The sequence below is a fragment of the Westerdykella ornata genome, assembly GCF_010094085.1.
Source record: "Westerdykella ornata strain CBS 379.55 unplaced genomic scaffold EI97scaffold_11, whole genome shotgun sequence".
Lineage (NCBI taxonomy): Eukaryota > Fungi > Ascomycota > Dothideomycetes > Pleosporales > Sporormiaceae > Westerdykella > Westerdykella ornata.
Genome location: NW_022986861.1, coordinates 720,738 through 740,597, shown reverse-complemented (window position 1 = coordinate 740,597; position 19,860 = coordinate 720,738). Strand labels below are relative to the sequence as shown.

General features: G+C 55.0%; 5 protein-coding genes across 5 annotated transcripts; 4 read left to right on the top strand and 1 right to left on the bottom strand.

Annotated features, from left to right (window-relative positions):
* The first annotated feature begins 2,531 nt into the window (after window positions 1-2,531).
* Window positions 2,532-3,645, top strand: EI97DRAFT_54737 (uncharacterized protein). Its single transcript, XM_033802904.1, has one exon. The coding sequence runs from the start codon at window positions 2,648-2,650 to the stop codon at window positions 3,344-3,346; it is 699 nt and encodes a 232-aa protein (XP_033653840.1). The 5' UTR covers window positions 2,532-2,647; the 3' UTR covers window positions 3,347-3,645.
* Window positions 3,646-6,134: 2,489 nt separating this feature from the next.
* On the top strand, window positions 6,135-7,575 carry EI97DRAFT_458778 (mitochondrial carrier; the record flags this gene model as incomplete). The annotated part of the gene is made up of 2 exons (XM_033800938.1): window positions 6,135-6,161; window positions 6,229-7,575. 2 exons carry the CDS (start codon window positions 6,135-6,137, stop codon window positions 7,573-7,575), a joined length of 1,374 nt encoding a protein of 457 aa, XP_033653839.1.
* Window positions 7,576-7,936: 361 nt separating this feature from the next.
* On the top strand, window positions 7,937-10,586 carry EI97DRAFT_419281 (uncharacterized protein). The gene is made up of 2 exons (XM_033796990.1): window positions 7,937-8,626; window positions 8,683-10,586. Exons 1-2 carry the CDS (start codon window positions 8,390-8,392, stop codon window positions 10,198-10,200), a joined length of 1,755 nt encoding a protein of 584 aa, XP_033653838.1. The 5' UTR covers window positions 7,937-8,389; the 3' UTR covers window positions 10,201-10,586.
* On the bottom strand, window positions 10,307-10,973 carry EI97DRAFT_54700 (uncharacterized protein). Its single transcript, XM_033802903.1, has one exon. The coding sequence runs from the start codon at window positions 10,862-10,864 to the stop codon at window positions 10,412-10,414; it is 453 nt and encodes a 150-aa protein (XP_033653837.1). The 5' UTR covers window positions 10,865-10,973; the 3' UTR covers window positions 10,307-10,411.
* Window positions 10,974-12,688: 1,715 nt separating this feature from the next.
* EI97DRAFT_474287 (acetyl-CoA carboxylase) lies at window positions 12,689-19,785 on the top strand (the record flags this gene model as incomplete). The annotated part of the gene is made up of 5 exons (XM_033801893.1): window positions 12,689-12,877; window positions 12,963-13,133; window positions 13,196-13,290; window positions 13,346-18,198; window positions 18,251-19,785. 5 exons carry the CDS (start codon window positions 12,689-12,691, stop codon window positions 19,783-19,785), a joined length of 6,843 nt encoding a protein of 2,280 aa, XP_033653836.1.
* Window positions 19,786-19,860: the final 75 nt, after the last annotated feature.

The following is a 19,860-nucleotide window of genomic DNA, read 5'->3' as shown; positions in this document are numbered from 1 at the left end:
GGAGGGCTGAGAGGTGAAGAGGGATGGAGAGCGGGATGCGGGATGTGGGCAGGTCGAGGAAGTTGGTGGGAGCGCCAAGAGTAGGGTCGGCAGGGACGGCAGGGACGGCAGGGAAGGCACGGTCGGGGCAGGGTAACTGCTGGGGATGATGATTTCGTCAGGGGGTCAGAGTGGCATTGGCGCCATGGACTCTTGAGTGACGTTCCAAGGATTCCAAGAGTCGGGCCCGGGGATTTGGTGGGTGCCGAGGCGTGCAACACCGGTCTCTCTTGAGATTGTTCGACCGGTTGCGACGCTATCTCTCTCGGTGATGGATGATGACCAAATAATAATCGTGGTGGTGATAAAGGGAGACAGACAGACAGACGGATGGACTCGGACACTCGGCGCAATGGAAGTTTCGACAGCGGGAGAGGCTGCCTCTTTTTACATTTTTCACAGCACCTCCAGAATCGCTGGGCGGTTGCCCTCAAACCCTATCCTATCCTCTCCCGCCCTAGAAACACAGAGCCGCTCTGATACCCCCACAGAAGCCTGCAGCATGTGTGGGTGACGGGATGCATCTGCACAGTATGGAATTGCATCCTCGACGACCAGTCCAAAAACGCCTTCGGGTTGCCGCTTTAAGTAAGGCGCCATTGGCAAGACGGTACGAGCGCCGCACACCCTCTTCCGAGTACGCCGGACTCTGGAGGCCACCACAAAACCAAGCACCTCTGGCGATGCAATCGTGCATGTCGGGGTGTGCAATTATTTGTCGCTGCTTTTCTTGCACACCATCTCGATGATTCTCACGCTCTTCTTCGGGGGGTTTGGCTCTGGATCGGCACGATGAGATGACGCCAATGCCAACGCTCGCCACTACTGCCAAAAAGTGCGGATGAGGCATTATTCTGCCCAGGTGCTGAGCCGACGACATGCACGACAAGAATACAGATTGCCGCCGAAAGCGACTCAAAATCCAGCCTGGCGTGGGGGTCTCGCAAGCCAGACCCCATGCAGCATGTCACCGTCACCGCCCTGCCGCTGCCATCAGCTGCCTTCTCCAGCCCGTTGCCCAGTCGTCGTCACAAACCCCACAGGTGAGATCGAAAACCCCGCAAATCGCCAATTCGCACCAATCTTGGGGTTTGCTGCGTCGCAAGTCCATCCTCAACCCACGACTCAAATTGAAATTCCAAGAATAATCTGGTTTGATTCCCAAGGCTAACCCATGCATGTTTCCTCATACATCTCCGGGAGCACCTCTTTTGCACAGTACTGCCAACTGGTGATGGTGCTGGGTGCTGGTGTGTCAACCAAGGGAACACCTGGACGCAGCCTCGCAGACGGAGCATGAGTGGTTTCCGACAAACGATTCCCCGTCTGCTACTGATTGGATCCAGCTACTCAGGAACGCCCTGTACCTACATATCCCTCTGTATCCGCACAACGGATCCGCTTCTAAGTGGTCAGCGTCGAACACAATCATAATATCATCTGTCCCCGAAGACTGACAGTGAAGCACAACTGGAGCGGTGAGTCTCATCGTCCTGGCCGCTCACGGATTGCCAACAATTCCTCTCCCCGCGTTTCGAGCCCCACTACTACTGCTACCCGCGCAACATCACCTGCAGCAACCGCGAAGCGTGAGCTGAGATCGCAAGTTCGACTAGACTAATAATAATAACTCTGCACACCGTTTCCTGTGGTAATAACTAATAACCCTCAGCACATCCAGCTGCCATTCGCTGGCGACATCGCCCGGATCGAGCCTCACTTCACGTGTGCGCCTTCCCCTTTGGCACAATGCCACCCACCTAACGCACGTCCTTCGCTGCCCCCAGCCAAGAGCCGCATCAATCAAGGCTGTGCACCATGATTGCATCTGCCTGCTGGGTCCTCTTCGTATCCCCTCCGAATCGCGGTACCAACCTTTGTTCAAAACCACCTGTAAAACCGTGCCATCCATCCGACCCCTTGCTATGCCGCGCCCTGAGAGTATTTCACTTCATCAGCCACGCCGCCACGTGATACCAGCTGTTACTTGGCGTATTGGGTCCTTGCGGCGATCCCCCATATTCAGATCGTCGTGCTGGCTGATCGAACACCAAGAGCATGTTACATATGGAGTATATGGAGTACCTACCTACCCGGAAGACCACGGCGGACGAAATTGTGTCAACCATGATCCCCAAGTGCGAGCTCCTCATCATGCACATGCATCAATTGGCTTTCCACACCATTACCGCTTTGAAATCCATTTCCCATCAAGACGTCCATCATGATAGCGACCAGCTTCTCCTCCCTTGGCAATTCTGCTTGATGAACTCCCACATTTCACGGCATCGCCAGATCCCCTTTCCGGCCCTCTTGGCTCACACAGGAATTCTTGGTATTCTGGGCAGCCATCTTCCGTCCTTGGCAAGCAAGTAATATCGGTCCCCCTCACACTGTGCTTCCGTGGTTACGTGCAGGAGATGCGGGATCGGTTCATCACTTTGTGTCAATCTGTATTCCATGTCAAAACATTGCGTCTTGGCCTTGACAACTCACCGGGCGTGGCATTTCTCGGTCTCACTTAATCCTACACGGTCCTGTTGGGCACAGTCGTAATGACCCCTTATCATGTCCATCTTTTCGTTGACAGTTAGAAATTAGGTCGGCGATGGGCCGCCATAGACACGGTTCAGAACGCCCACCCTGTGGATTTGATGGGATCTTGAGACTGGGCGGTCTACGGGTGTTAGAGCCTCAGACATCTTTCGGGAACGAACACCCGAATTTCTTCAGCTCCAGATCACTACAGTATGGCCGACAGGGACACAACGCGTCCTCTCAAGCGAAGATCTTCCTTGAATGCATGTTCCCAATACTGGATAGGCACACTGTCTCAAATCCTCGATGGTCATTCGGGAGAAATATCGGAGAGAATCACGATTACACAGAAAGACTATGTACTTGGCAAGGCCTTGTCCGTAACCTCCCGACATTCCGAGTCCGATACGGATGTTTCAAAAGGGCTCACGATCGTCGTCCCGCATGGCCAACACTCTGTTGTGCATATGTACCCTCCCTGGGTTGGGAAGGCAGGACACCTGATCCATTGATTCAGGCGCCGTTGGGCTCCAGCGTCAGTGGATGTCTAGCTTGCATATCTGAAGTCTCATCTATACGCAGAAGCTGCAATTTCGGACTCTGGGAAACCGAGAAGCCGGATCAAGCCAACCCCTCGCAATTTCTAGGAGCGCTGTGGTTGCAGGCTGTCACAGGTGGTCCACTGAACACGCCCTCCCTCGTTTTCCTGCAGGCTCAGGAATGTCCTTTGGACTTCAAGGCCTTCGGCAGTTGGACGACTGGGCGCTGAACATGTTGCATTCTCGATCCACGGGAGGCCGTGAAGAGCTTCCCTTTGCCGTGGCAATTCAGGACTTGACATCTTCTACCGACATATAGGAGAAGACCAAGGTCAATCTCCAACAACGCCGCAGTAAGTGTAGACCAAAACACGCAACGCTAACGAGACACGCTCTTGGAGGTGGTTTCTCCACGCGAGTGTTCAACGAAATGATAATGCACGGTTCCTTGACTGCAACGAAGCCTCTTGTCTGCAACAGTGCGAAACACAAGTCAGCAGATTAGCCTCACAGGATGTTGATGCTATAACACATAGGTAACCTGTTTGATTAGAGATGACGATTAGAACGCAACAGGCAGTGTAGCAAAAGTCACCGTGTTACCATGCTTGTGCTCTATCACAGGCGTGTAGGCAGTCGAGTTACAGCAAAAAGTAGGCATGGATGGCTATCAACGGCTACAGGCAATACATAAAAGGCCCTATCCTAATAGGAGTAAACTATAAATAAGTACACATAAGAGGCCTTTGCTTGATTTTACACACCTGCGCTAGCCAAAATAGCCAATTCCACTGTAATATAGTACCTAGAACTTCGATAATCTTGAGCATGACCTCATTGTTAATACATTTGGTTTTAGAAACGGTCGCCTTCTCTGGACTTGGACTTAGACATGGGGTAACAATATCCACATGTAGAAGAAAGATGCTACCATTACAGCTCGCGCTATTACACGCACGAATCATTCGTTATCTTTATCCTAGCCCTTTGGTTTGCCCTATCCGCACTAGGAGTCATGGCAGTACGATTTTACACCGAGCAAGCACCTCCTCACAAGACGCTCTGTTGACCTTGAACCTTGGCCCGTTTTCTTCGTGTTTGGTGACGCAGCGGCAAGTCTGTCTTTGACAACACTGGTATTCGCATTGAGCAGTTGCTGATATGCACTTCAACTGTCTCATAAGGAATTTCTCTCGAGAGTCTCAATTTGTGCGTCTAGTACAACAGCCAGGATTAAGGGTGTATCTGAGGAACCGCCTTGAAGATCAGCCGTTCCCTTGTATTGGAACACCATGAGTCTAGCGGTATGGATTCTACCTCTATGCTCGCACTTCCTTCCTCCCAGCGCCCTCACGCCTACCCTACTACCAGCTAGCGCGTCCACCATTGCAGCTCCCGGTAGGTGGGGAAGGTTGAAATGTATGTTGTATATCCGACATCCCATTCGCGTTTCCATTTTCGGGGATGAGGTGTGATTGAGACGAGATAAAGAGATATGCTGAAGGGTGTGACAACCGAGATGTAGGGAGAGGGACATATGTTGCTCCGCTGGACGGGGAGAGGTACATCTGACGAAAGAAGGGGTGCCACGAGCGATGTATGCTGGATGTCGGTTTCTTATCCTCATCTCTGACAGTGGGGAGGGGAGTTTGATGAAAGAGAGGGTAAGATGGGTTCGTATTCCTTCCCGTTAGTCTTTCCATTGCTGCACTCGCGATCCCAGGTCCAAGTATGTCATTTCCAGGGATTCTGATTCCGATCCGCTTTCGGCTCGAGGGGATTGCTGCTGGATGGGCGGTAGCGGGGAGACTCGACGATGACGCCGTCCGGACGTCGTATGGGCCGATAGGTGGTCCGTTTGGCGGAAGGGACCTGTGGTGAAGAAGCCTTGCCTTGGGGGTTGAATTGGATGGTGATGGTTATGGAGAGGCTGGAGGAGCTGGAGATGTTGTAGTGATCTGCTTTGATCGCTTTAGCAGAAGCAGAAGGCGATTCAATCCCAGGACTGGGAGGTTGGCAACGCATTATCGGAAGTTCTCAAACAAAGAGTGAGGATACTGGTATTTTGATTGACGGTCTGGCGCTGGCTGGGTAATATAGTATATCTCTTTTCCCTACTTCCTTAAACCTTTTATATACATCCCTTCCTCTCACCGCTTTCTTCAAGCAGGTTAACATTCATCATCCTACTTGACCATTCCGTCCTGCTTCCCTAGGGTACCACAAAGGCCCAGACTCCCATCTCAATCCTCCCGCGTGCACCTATGCGCATGTTGCTGCGCGCCTACTGTGATAACGCTTCAAAGTTCTAGACCGGACCCTGCATGTACAAGTACAAACAGTCAGGGGCTGCGCACGCCAAAATGCAGCGTGTCATGGCTAGAGCGCTGAAGCATAAGCAGCTGAGGCTGCACCGCACAGCCGTTGATGTCATTGTTCCTCTGCGGGTTCAGGGCTTGGTGCAGGAACTGGAAGTAATCGAGGCCTAGACCGAGGGTGGGCGAGGGAAGGCTGAGTATTTGGCGTGGATTTCTGTTTTGCTGGAGGAGGATGTGTACTGTGTTAACGGATGGAGTTACCGGATGCATGTGGGAGTGTTCCAAGGCTGGTGTCAGTGGGGGTGACGTCATTTCATCTTCGAACCGCGATTTTCAACTGTTCAGTTTGCGTGTGGTCGGATCTTTGGAAAACAATTGCATAGCTGGCGTGGAGAATATACGGAGTATTGGTAGAAAACTCCACCATCTGCCCAGGGAAGGAAATCATTCAAAATCCCGGTTCAACCGTTATTTTGTACTATGCTTGCCCACAGTCACAAGCTCGAAGTGTGGGGTTGTGGCCGAGGCAACACCAGCCTCATATGACGTGCATGCCAGACGACACAAAGGGCGAATCCGTTCGTACTCCAACTCATCTGCGAGCCTCGCTTCTTTTCATGATTGTGTTTTCCAGAACTTGTGTATAATTGAGCTGCGGATTGCAGAGGAGTAAGGAACGGCGAGGCGCAATACCGCGGCCATGACTTACGTCTACAATGCCCAGTTGGTAGTCGCCCAGACATTCTTTCCCTCCCCTTCTCTTCAATGAGCACCAGCTGCTGATATACAGATAGGACGCATTCGAGCTCTACCATGTAATCCGCGAAGAAGAACGCAAGAGAACTCCTCCCATCGGACCAGCCCTCCCAGCTCTCGGCCATGCAACCTCCGGGGCACTAGGAACCGCCGTATCCAAGCTTCTAACCTACCCGCTCGACCTCCTCATCACCCGACTGCAAGTCCAGAGACAATTCAAAGGCGAAGACCCAGCAGACCAGTATGACGGCATCCTCGACGCCATCGAGACGATCTACACGCACGAAGGCGGCATCACGGCCTTCTACAGCGGCGTGCTGCAGGAAACCCTCAAAGGCGTCGCCGATAGCTTCCTCTTCTTCCTCGCCTACACCTACGCCCGCCAGCGCCGTCTGACCGCCCAAGGCACAAAGCGACTCTCTGCCTGGGACGAAATCAGCGTGGGCGTTCTCGCCGGCGCCTTCGCCAAACTCTGGACCACGCCCCTGCAGAACATCGTCACGAGGAAGCAGGCAGCCGCCATGATAGCGGCGCGAGACCGAGGCAGCAAGAGGAAGATTGCTCCGAGCTACAGCACAAGGGATATCGCGGCGCAGATTCGGGAGGAGAAGGGTCTGCAAGGGTTCTGGTCCGGGTATTCGGCGAGTTTGTTCCTGACGCTGAATCCGTCCATTACCTTTTTGCTGCACAGAGTGTTGCTGCGCCTTGCGGTGCCAAAGTCAAAGCAGGCGGATCCAGGGGCCAGACTCACCTTTTTGCTGGCGGCGATTAGTAAAGCTACGGCGTCGGCGGTGACGTATCCCTTTTCTCTTGCAAAGACGAGGGCGCAGGTGTCGAGTCGGGAATCATCGTCGCAGCACGAGGGCGTAACGAGGGAGCACGAGAAGGAGGGGAAACGGCATCACGTTGCCGAGAAGAAGGTGCTGCGTGCTAGACAGCGCACTGTCATCAGCACGATTCTGCATATTGCGAGGACGGAGGGGATTCTGGCGCTGTATGAGGGCCTGGGCGCAGAACTCCTGAAGTCGTTCTTCTCGCATGGCATCACCATGTTGGCGAAGGATCGAATCCACGCTCTCGTCATCAATCTGTACTATCTCGTTCTCAAGTCGTTGAAGAAGTACCCCAGTCCCGAGGAGTTGACAAAGATGGCAGCGGAGCAGGGGAGGAACACATACGCAAAGGGGGCCGAGGTGGCAGGGAATGCCGCGTCCAAAGCGCAGGATATGTTGGGGAGTGGAAGGGAGCAGGCGAAAGAGGTGTTAAGTAACGGCAAACAGCAGGCGGAGGGGTTGTTGGAGAAGGGGAAGGATGCGGCGAATAATGTGTCGAAGGAAGTGCAGGATGCGATGAAGAATGTAAAACATTGGGGAGAGGAGCCGTGATTGGGAATAGCTGGTATGGGCTTTGATCTGTTTCTATGGCGTCTTCGTTGATGTATTCATTACCTTTGTACAGAGTATATGTGGGATGGTAAAGCTCGCAGGTTGGACGAGGGAAATTGCATTATTAGCGACTGTGCTGCGGATTTCCATTTGGTTGCTGTCATAAATAGTACCCAATGTCATGTAGCTTGCTTGGTACGAGAGCTACTACAGAAATATGAGGAGTCAGAAAGGATTTCGAAAGAATCAACACGTCAGTCTCAACCCTGTCAAGGTGAATGTGGCTGGTGAGAGGTGGCTGGGCTGGCTAGCGCCACCGCGGAGCCCAGCCAACGGCCGCGACTACTGGCGCGGATGGCTGGCCATCAACAACGACCGGCGACCCACGACAACAACCCGCTCACGTCTCCACCCGCGCCCACCGCCGTCCCTCCCGGACTCCAGGACTACTAACCCACAGCAGCAGCGGATCACTCGACTAACCGGCAGCGCATCTCATCGTTGCGGCGAGCATCTCTCGGCGGAATATCGACAATAGCCGCATAATTTAACTTGCCAGTACCGCAACCCCCGGACTGAAACGTCGCAGGCAGGACCGATCCTCGAGGCTCGCCACGCAACTTCCTGCGCCCAACGCCCGCCAGCACTAAGATACGGACAAGAATATTGCGAAAAAGTGTGAGGGGATAAGACGAGGTCTTTATTTATACGGAAAACAACAACAACAGTATCAACAAACCCCGCACCAGTCCCGCGCTCCGTCTTCCCCTGATTCCCCGCTGGAAAGGCTCCGTCACGATTCCCTTGCGCTGCCATGACGGCCGATGATGCGCCCTCTTCGCCTCCGAGCAGCGGCTGGGGAAGCATGAAGGAGGAGTTGGAGTACTACAAGACACAGTACGAGACTCTGGAGGCGGAGCTGCAGGAGTTCCAGGCTTCGAGCAGGGAGCTGGAAGCGGAGCTGGAGAAGGACGTTGAGGAGAGCGAGAAGCGGGAGAGACGGCTGCAGGAGAAGGTGGAGGCTTTGGGGTTTGAGGTGGAAGAGTGGAAGGTCGGTTTCTCTAGCTTATCCACTTGCTAAAGGGGATGCTAATCGTGAGGCGACAGACCAAGTACAAGCAGAGTAAGACTGAGGCGAACAATGCGCAAAACACGCTGCAGAAGGAGATTACTGCCCTTCGCGAGGCGCAGCGATCCCTGCAGCTCAAGCTCCGGGATATCGAGGTGCAGAATGACGACTTTGAGCGTCAAGCGCGCAATACCACGTCGTCGCTCGAGGACCTGGAGTCGAAGTACAACGTCGCTATTGAGCGGTCTGTTTTGTTGGAAGAGGAGATCAAGATTGGCGAGCAGGAGCGCGAGGCTCTTCGGATAGAAAACCAACGGCTCAGAGACGAACTCTCCGACCTGAGGATAGAGGCGGAGATCGTACAGGAGAAGCTTCGCATTGCAGAGGAGACCATCGAGCAACATCACCAGCGCAAGACGTCTCAGCTGGTTGCAGACGGCTCGCTACGGCCTCGTTCACCTGTCTCGGATACAGCAACTTCGGCAACTACGCTATCGTCGCCAACGACTGCGTCAACACCGCCGCATTCGAAGCCTGATATGCTGCCAGTCGATTCGACACCACCTTCTCCGCCACTATCGGAAACATCCAACGCGAGGCCTGTACCTGCCACACCCATGCCCCTCCGGAAGGGCTCGATTGCCTATGATCCCAGTTCAACGCCCAAACCTGGCCTCTATCAGACCCAATCTCGCACAGGCGCTACGCGGCATTCTCGGAAGCCAAGTCTACCCATGTCGGCAAAGGGCAGCAGTCTTGGACGCACGACCCCGTCGATTCGTACAACAGCGCCAGCTCCACGCGGATCTAGGCCAAGTGGAGCGGGTGGTGCAGCTACCTCAGGGAACCTTCCTAGGTCCGGTTCTCTGTACCAGATCCGCGGTCTGATTGGTAAGATGCAGAAGTTGGAAGAGCGCGTCCATTCCGCGAGGTCCAAGTTACCTGCTCCAGCACGCACGCCGCCCCGAGCGAGCCCGCGCATTGGAAGCGCCCTGGGCTCTGCGATCCCAAGTACGGTGACGGTCAGGAGCACGAGGAAGCGGGCGTCTGGGTCTACGGCATCGTCGGTTACGGGACATGATACTGGTGTTAGTCGACTCTCGTTTGGCGTCTCGGGGCAAAGGCAACCTAGTAGTAGTCGGCCCAGCAGTCGCGCGTCCATGACATCGCAACCGGCAGCGCTACAGCAGAGACCGGGAAGTAGGAGCAGCACAAGAACGCCTCTGGGACACTACTCGAGCTCCTCCATCAGCGGAGTCGAAGGGCGAATACCGCGTCCACGGAGCTCCATGAGCGGACATTCACATTCGCAATCGCTTTCCATGTCGACGACGTCGCGGGACACGGCGGATCCGGAGACTCTGAGTGATGCGGGAGGCCTCTCAACGCCCGTGGCGGGACGCCGCATGAGTCTGTCGAAGACGGGGATCCCGACGCCGGGTGGGATGGCCAGAAGGCAGAGTGCGGGTCGCAGGGCGAGTGCGGGTCTGGAGGGGGAGATGGGCCCGCCGCCGGCGAGGCCGAGGAAGATGAGCGAGATTGGGGAGACGTATTAGGATGGGAGTGAGAGTGGTAGTGAGAAAGAGAGAAACGATACCTATACATACATACGTACGTACATGTGATACCATATTTTGGGCATGGGGGTGCTTTGGAGTTGGGAGTGAGATGGATGGGGGTGAGCAAGGGCAGGGATCTTCTCTTCTTCTATGGGATAGAAGGGAAGGGGCATTCCTCCAGGGACCGTTCGGGGATGCGGTCGGGCGGTCACTCTCGGTCATTCGCTGTGCATACTTGGCATATCCTTTTTTCCTTTGTACATGTGGGTTTGGAGGGTGAGAGGAAGGGGAAGATGGTTAAGAGGGCGGAGTAATGAGTAAATGCATCGATGCGATATATGCTACGTGCCAGTGTGTGAGACGAACTCAATGTTCGAGTACCGGTCGCGCTAGTACATATATATATACTATTTTCGAAATAGGTCATGGTTTGATATAAGGGGTAGTAAAGTCCACACGGTACATAAGCGGTCATAGAGCCAGTGCCTACGGGGTAGATCGAGGTGTCAGGTGGAAGTCGGAACAACGAACCACGAGAGACTGCGATATGCAGCCCTGTGAACAGGAACGGGGCCACAACAACGGGGAGGGCGCTCAACAGATGACCATGTCCATGTCCACGCCCATGGGGGGGGTGTTCCGGTAGACGCGCGGGTACCATTCCCAGGGAAAAAGCAAAAGTAAAATAAAATAGAACAAATTACCGAAAGGGACGGACCGCAGCGCGCTGGGGGAAGTGGTTTTTCTGGAAGCCGTATGGCGTGTGAAGATCTGGGGAAGACGCAAAAATCGTATGATTCTGACATGTGAAGGAGGCCCTGGTGCTGGGGAGGAGCGGGTGCACGTGCGGGATGCATGTGGCGGTGCGGGAGGCGCACATCACTTCGGAGTATCAGGTGTGGCGGTGGAGGAAGAGAATTTGGAACAGAGAGAGCAGAGTAGTGCAGGGAGGGAGAATAGATGGGATGGGAGTACGACGGTAGTGGGCGCGGGGGATGCAGAGGGGGTTTCGGAGGGAAGGAACGGGTTGGAAGGGGGAAAATGACGGAGTGAATGGGCAGCCGTGAGTGACGCCAGTCTTCGGAGTGTTTCCCCTCCAGTCTCCCACTTTCTCTCCGATCAATACATAGTACACCCTCCTGAAGCGGCTGGGTTCAGCTCTAGGATGCACACTATTACGGACTGCATCAGGACGATAAAAATATCACGGGAAAGTTCCAATTATCATTGAGAGCGTTGAGGCTGTATGGAGGGCTGAGAGATGTGGCTACGGAGAGCTGAGCTGGGTTGACGACCCGGAGGTCCGATGGGGGTGGAGACCCGATAGAGGGCACTTGGGCAGGCAGTGGGCACACAAGAGAGACCCCACTGTGTGGGTGTAGTCTACTGCTAGCTAGAGATTTTGTCTAACATAGCTATAACCTTGAGGCGAGCTCTTTGGTTGCTTCGATGGCCTCGGACGGGGGAAGGGAGGATGCGGAGAGTTGCGGCAGCTTATCGTTGAATAATGGGGAAAGCCATGTTGGTGGTGGATTCAACAGATCATAGCCGCGCAGTTCGGATTTGATCCACGGCTGACATCAGGTACTCGGCGTCGGAGTTCCAGCGCCTTCTTCGACCAACCAGAGCGTCACCAAAGCGACTCCATCAACTCCGTCCTGCTCAGAAACATTGGCCCGTTTGCGATCGTTACGTTTCGTCACCCAATTTTTTCCACTTTCCCTTCAGCCAGGCAGAGGCTGTGGAGTCCTCCAGGGCTGGAGGCGGGTGCTTGTCGGCCGCGCTAGTCCCGGGAAGGCGCGACTCGCGAACGGGTGCGCTTAGCGGTGCTTGGGACACCAGGCTAGCCCGGTCCGGCAAGGCTTTCGATGGGAAAGCCCGGGCCCTGAGTGAGCGAGAGCAGGGCCATCTGGAATGTACACAACCTTGGGAGTGGACGGTCGAAGGGGGAAACCATACGTCGATCGTGCCTGCCCTCTCAAAAAATTTAATGCCCTCACCGTTGCTTCTCCCTCTTCCCCCTTATTAACTTTCTTCCTCTTCCCTCTCCATCCCCTCTCCTCTACTCCGTACTCTCCTCCAGCTCCTCGCCATCTCCTCCCTTAGTTGCTAGCTAGCATCTCTCGCCTACCGGGAAGTGTTGCCGTCACAGCTTTGCCAGCTGGACTGCACCTCATCTTCCATTCGCACTCGCATTATCTACAGCCACCCAGAATTTATTCTTCCTAGCTCTGCTACGGCATCTCCCACCGAGCGAGCTGCATCCTCCAAGCTAGCAAACATCCACCGTAACCTTCATTTTTTTCCCCCTCGATCAATTGGCTTCCCGGCGTAGGAAGTACAGACCTAATCCCCGACCTGTAACCACTCTCCCCTGCCCGACAAGGCTAAGCCGTTCCCGAAAAAAACACGCCGAACGTCACCCTCCACCTCTACTCCGGTCCTTCCTCCGCAACACCACGATCTCTCTTTCTTCCCTCTCGACATGGCCATCGAGGCAGACACAATGGCTGGCGCTCAGAATGGCCAGACGAATGGCGTTACCAACGGCGACGTCGCTGCAAAGTACAAGCTGCCCTCACACTTCATTGGCGGCTCCCACCTCGACGTTGCCCAGCCCAGCAAGGTGAAGGACTTCGTGGCAGCGCATGAGGGCCACACCGTCATTACCAAGGTATGCTCATAGCCTTCCTGTGCATTCCCATGAGGGGAATCCGAGTCGTGGGAGCCGCGAATGCTGACCTTCAATTCTCACATAGGTACTCATTGCGAATAACGGCATTGCTGCTGTCAAGGAAATCCGGTCGGTGCGGAAATGGGCCTACGAACAGTTTGGCGATGAGCGGGCGATTCAATTTACCGTCATGGCCACGCCCGACGACCTCCAGGCTAATGCCGAGTACATTCGCATGGCCGACGAGTATGTCGAGGTGAGTACCTGTTGCAGTGGAAGAGCCCGCTCGTCACCGCATGGCTGACACGCTTTCCGCAGGTCCCTGGAGGCTCGAACAACAACAACTATGCCAATGTCGAGCTCATTGTCGACGTTGCTGAACGCATGGACGTCCACGCCGTGTGGGCAGGCTGGTGAGTTCTACCCCGCCTAATCCAGTGCACCAACCTAGCTGACATCTACATCCAGGGGCCACGCTTCCGAAAACCCAAGGCTTCCCGAATCGCTCGCCGCGTCTCCCAAAAAGATTGTCTTCATCGGTCCTCCGGGTTCGGCCATGCGATCTCTGGGTGACAAGATCTCCTCCACAATCGTTGCACAACACGCCAAAGTACCCTGTATCCCGTGGTCCGGCGAAGGCGTCGACGAGGTTAGGGTCGATGAAAGTGGCATCGTTACCGTCGATCCGGAAGTCTACGACCGGGGCTGTGTTCACTCGCCTGAAGAGGGCCTGGCGGCGGCCAAGCGGATTGGTTTCCCCGTCATGGTTAAGGCCTCCGAAGGTGGTGGAGGCAAGGGTATCAGACGGGTGGATAAGGAAGAGGATTTCGACCGTCTATACCGCGCGGCAGCGGCTGAAATTCCTGGATCTCCCATCTTCATCATGAAGCTTGCTGGCGAAGCCAGACATCTGGAAGTCCAGCTTCTGGCGGATCAGTATGGCAACAACATCTCGCTATTCGGACGTGACTGCTCGGTCCAGCGACGGCACCAGAAGATCATTGAGGAGGCCCCCGTCACTGTGGCGAGCCCAACGACTTTCCGGGAGATGGAGAAGGCCGCCGTGTCCCTCGGAAAGCTCGTAGGTTACGTTAGCGCCGGCACCGTCGAGTATCTCTACTCTCACAAGGACGACAAGTTCTACTTCCTGGAGCTCAACCCCCGTCTCCAGGTCGAGCATCCCACGACCGAGATGGTTACTGGTGTCAACCTCCCTGCCGCTCAGCTCCAGATTGCCATGGGTTTGCCCCTGCACCGGATTAGGGATATCCGATTGCTCTATGGTGCCGACCCTCACACGGCTACCCCCATAGACTTTGACTTCTCCAAGGAGGGAAGCTCGCTGAATCAGAGACGGCCCCTTCCCAAGGGCCACACGACTGCTTGCCGTATCACATCCGAGGATCCCGATGAGGGTTTCAAGCCCTCTGGCGGCACCATGCACGATCTCAACTTCAGGAGTAGCTCAAACGTCTGGGGTTACTTCTCGGTGGGTTCTGCAGGTGGGATCCACAGCTTCTCTGATTCGCAGTTTGGCCACATTTTCGCTTATGGCGAGAACAGACAAGCGTCGCGGAAACATATGGTTGTTGCCCTCAAGGAAATGAGCATTCGCGGAGATTTCAAGACGACCGTCGAGTACCTCATTAAACTGCTGGAGACGCCCGACTTCGAGGAGAACAAGATCACGACAGGCTGGCTCGATGAGCTCATTTCGAAGAAGTTGACCGCCGAGCGACCGGAGCAAGATATCGCCGTGGTCTGCGGTGCTGTTACCAAGGCTCATGTGCAGAGCGAAAAGGTCTTTGCTGAGTACCGAAACAGCTTGGAGAAGGGCCAGGTTCCGGCCAAGGATGTTCTCAAGACCGTGTTTGAGGTCGATTTCATCTACGAGGGGCAACGGTTCAAGTTCACCGTTACACGGACCAGCTATGATACCTATTTGCTATTCCTCAACGGAACAAGGTGCTCGGTTGGCGTGAGAGCTCTGGCAGATGGAGGTCTTCTAATTCTGCTTGGCGGCAAGTCCCACAATGTCTATTGGAAGGACGAGGTCGGTGCCACTCGGGTTTCCATTGATGGCAAGACTTGCTTGCTAGAGCAGGAGAACGATCCCACCCAGCTTCGAACACCCAGTCCGGGTAAGTTGGTGAGGTTCACCGTGGAGAATGGAGCCCACATCAAACAGGGGGAGTCGTTTGCCGAAGTCGAAGTCATGAAGATGTACATGCAATTGACGGCCCAGGAAGACGGCGTTGTAAACTTCATCAAGCAGCCAGGAGCCACCCTGGAGGCTGGCGATATCCTGGGAATACTTGCTCTGGACGATCCATCCAGGGTCAAGTCGGCTACGCCGTACACCGGCCGCCTTCCTGACTACGGCCCACCTCAGATCATGGGAACCAAGCCACCGCAGCGGTTCGCTTACCTCTACAATATCCTCCAGAATATCCTCATGGGCTTCGACAATCAACCAATCATGTTGGACACGCTCAAGGAGCTGGTAGAGGTCCTTCGCAACCCGGAACTTCCTTACGGAGAGTGGGCCGCTCAGACATCGGCGCTGCACGCTCGCATTCCGCAGAGGCTCGACAGCCTTCTGACGCAAATCGTGGAAAAGTCCCATCAGAGGCATCAAGAATTCCCCGCGAAGCAGTTGAGCAAGGCTTTCCAGCGGTTCTTGGACGAGAACATGTCCAGGAGCGAGGCGGAATCCCTGAAGGTGTCCGCGGCACCCATGATTGATGTCATGAACCGCTACTCGGAAGGACTGAAAGCCCATGAGTATTCGGTGATGATCAAGATCTTGGAAGGCTACTGGGAGGTGGAGAAGCTCTTCTCCTCACGCAATTCTCGCGACGAGGAGGTGATTCTCAGGCTCCGTGACGAGAACCGCGAGAACATCCAGAAGGTGCTTCAGATTGTTCTGTCGCATGTAAAGGTCAGCGGGAAGAACAATCTTATCCTCGCCATCTTGGACCGCTATCGGCCCAACAACCCCGGCTTCGAAGATGTGGCCAAGTACTTCAAGCCCGCGCTGCAGAAATTGACCGACCTCGAATCCAGGCAGACAGCCAAGGTCTCTCTCAAGGCGCGCGAGGTGCGTATCCAGTGCGCGATGCCATCACTCGCGGAGCGCAGTAGCCAGATGGAACTCATCCTCCGCCAATCCGTTATGAACGCTACATATGGAGAAAGCGGCAGTGAGCCGGGTGCGCCCAAATTCGACGTAATCAAGGAGGTGGTCGATTCACGGTACACTGTTTTCGATGTGTTGCCGCAGTTCTTCATTCACCCGGAACCTTGGGTTGCTATGGCCGCCTTGGAAGTCTACACCAGACGAGCATATCGTGCGTACCAGATCACGGATATCCACCATCATGTGAGCCCCGACGGATACTTCCTTTCGTGGGACTTCTGTTTGCGCAGGGTTCTCGACCACGAATTCGGCCTTTCCATCGAGTCCGCCGCACCTTCCACTCCTGGCACTCCTGCAACTGACCGGCCGCCTCGGATTCATTCCATCAGTGATATGAGTTATTTGCAGTCTCGTATCGAGGGCGAGCCTACGCGAAAGGGTGTCGTTGTCCCCGCGCCGTACATCGATGATGTCGAAAACGTTCTGCCGATGGCTTTGGAGACATTCCCCGCTGTCAGCAAGAATAAGAGCGGCCTGACCCTCAAGGAGAGCTTGCACAACCAGCGTACCCCAGCCCCTGCAATCAAGTCTCAGGATGAGCTCACCGGAGTGCTCAACATTGCGATCCGCGACGCCGAGAGCTTAGATGACAAGGAGATTATCGACAAGGTCGTAGAAATTGTCCAGAAGAACAAGGAGGAGTTCATCGCCCGTCGTATTCGCCGTGTAACTTTCATCTGCGGGCATAAGGATGGAACTTACCCTGGTTACTATACCTTCCGAGGTCCTACCTATACTGAAGATGAGAGTATCCGTCACGTTGAACCCGCCCTGGCCTTCCAGCTTGAGCTTAACAGGCTTTCTAAATTCCACATCAAGCCCGTCTTCACTGAGAATCGTAATATCCATATCTACGAGGCTGTCGGTAAGGGTGCAGAGAGCGATAAGCGCTACTTCTTGAGGGCCGTGGTTCGGCACGGTCGTCTCAGCGAGAATATCCCTACAGCACAATACATGATCTCTGAGACGGACAGGTTGATGACGGATATCCTGGATGCTCTCGAGATTGTTGGCACCAACCAGGCCGACATGAACCACATCTTCATCAACTTCTCGCATGTGTTCCCCCTCAAGCCCCAGCAGGTCCAGGAGGCGATCTATGGTTTCCTGGAGCGGTTCGGTCGGCGACTGTGGCGCCTTCGCGTTACCGGTGCCGAAATCCGAATCATCATCAACGACCAGAACCAGAATCCCAGCAGGACCTATCCTCTGCGCGTCGTGATCCAGAACACCTCTGGCTACGTTATCAATGTTGACATGTACGAAGAGCGCAAGTCTGAGAAGGCTGGCAAGTGGATCTTCCACGACATTGGCAGCAACAAGAAGACTGGTCCTCTCCATCTGCAGCCGGTGTCCACACCATATCCTACCAAGGGCGCGCTCCAGCCAAAAAGATACAAGGCGCACCTCATGGGTACTCAATATGTCTACGACTTTCCGGAGCTTTTCCGCCAGGCTATCGAGAACAGCTGGAACGCTGCATCGGCAAAGAATCCACAAGTGCGCAGCAAGCAGCCTCCAAAGGGCGAGTGCATCGAATACTCGGAGCTTGTCCTGGATGATAACGACAACATCGTCGAAATCAATCGTGAACCTGGCTCCAACAGCATTGGCATGGTAGGATGGGTTGTCAGAGCAAAGACGCCAGAATATGACGCTGGGCGCTCTTTCGTCATCATCGCCAACGACATCACGTTCAAGATCGGATCGTTCGGACCTCAGGAGGACAAATTCTTCCAGAAGTGCTCCGAGTATGCTCGTGAGCGGGGTATTCCTCGCATCTACCTTTCTGCCAACTCCGGTGCGAGAATAGGCCTTGCTGAAGAACTCATTCCCCACTTCTCGGTTGCCTGGAAGGATCCCGAGAAGCCCGAGTCTGGCTTTGATTACCTCTACCTTACTCCCGAAAAGTACAGGCACTTCGTCGACGGCAAGCGCGAGGATGTTATCTGCGAGAAAATCAACGACGGTGGCGAGGAAAGATACAAGATCACCACTATTGTTGGCGCGGAGGATGGTCTGGGCGTTGAGTCCCTGCGTGGCTCTGGCTTGATTGCTGGTGAGACGTCACGCGCTTATGAGGATATCTTCACCATCACCTTGGTCACTTGCAGATCTGTTGGTATGTAGTGCACCTTCGAACTTGATGAACGCATTGCTAACCACTCTCATAGGTATCGGTGCGTACCTTGTTCGTCTTGGACAACGTGCGATTCAGATCGAGGGCCAGCCCATCATCCTCACTGGTGCTCCTGCTATCAACAAGTTGCTCGGCCGCGAGGTGTACACCAGTAACTTGCAACTCGGCGGTACGCAGATCATGTACAGGAACGGCGTCTCACACATGACTGCGGAAGACGACTTTGAGGGTGTTTCCAAGATCGTAAAGTGGCTGTCGTATGTCCCTAACAAGAAGGGCGCTCCGGTTCCTATTTCGCCTGTTACCGACGATTGGGACCGCGATGTCACCTTTTACCCTCCTGCCAAGTCCGGCTACGACGTCAGGCATCTCATTGCCGGCAAGCAGGACGAGGAGGGCTTCCAGTCCGGTCTGTTCGACGAAGGATCCTTCGAGGAGGCGCTTGGCGGTTGGGCGAAGACGGTCGTGGTCGGCCGTGCTCGTCTGGGTGGCATCCCTGTCGGTGTCATTGGTGTTGAAACCCGACAGGTCGACAATGTTACGCCCGCCGACCCCGCCAACCCAAGCTCCACCGAGCAGATTACATCTGAGGCTGGTGGTGTGTGGTATCCCAACTCTGCTTTCAAGACTGCTCAAGCTATCAACGACTTCAACCATGGCGAGCAGCTTCCGCTGATGATCCTAGCCAACTGGCGTGGTTTCTCTGGTGGCCAGCGGGACATGTACAACGAGGTGCTCAAGTATGGTTCGTACATTGTCGATGCCTTGGTGGCCTATGAACAACCCGTCTTCGTCTACATTCCGCCGCTGGGTGAGCTTCGTGGTGGATCATGGGTCGTCGTTGATCCCACGATCAACCCTCAAGTCATGGAGATGTACGCGGACGAGGATGCTCGCGGCGGTGTGCTCGAGCCAGAGGGCATTGTGGGCATCAAGTTCAGGAAGGACCGACAGCTTGAAACTATGGCTCGCTTGGACCCAACATATGGTGAGCTGAAGCGCCGGCTGAACGACCCGTCGACGCCCCAGGACCAGCTTCAAGGTCTCAAGAAGCAGATGACGGAGCGCGAACACCGACTCCTCCCTATCTACGGCCAGATTGCGCTCCAGTTTGCTGACCTGCACGATCGGGCTGGCCGTATGCAAGCCAAGGGTACAATTCGCAGGTCCCTGCGCTGGCAGAATGCCCGTCGCTTCTTCTACTGGCGTCTCCGCCGTCGCCTCAACGAGGAGTCGCTGCTCAAGTTGATAGCGGCTGCGGCCAATCCCTCTGTCGCCAGCCCCGCCAAGGACCCCCTTATTCGTGCGAAGGGTCTCGAGGCATTGAAGGCTTGGTGTGGCCTTCCTCAGTTTGAGAACGATGACCAGAGTGTTGCGAAATGGTACGAGGAGAATCGCGAGCGGGTCAAGGAGCAGGTTGAGAAGATCAGGCAGCAACGGGTTGCGGACCAAGTCGCGAGTTTGATCCACGACAATGGTGCGGCTGGCTGGAGAGGCGTGACCAACCTGCTATCGACGCTCCCAACCAGTGAGAAGGAGGAGGTTTTGCGCATGTTGCGCCAGGCGTAGGAAGCCGAGACTGGTACCCTTTTGCCGATTTAGATCTGTCCGAGCGACAGGAGGCAGCCTGGGTGGAGTCTGATA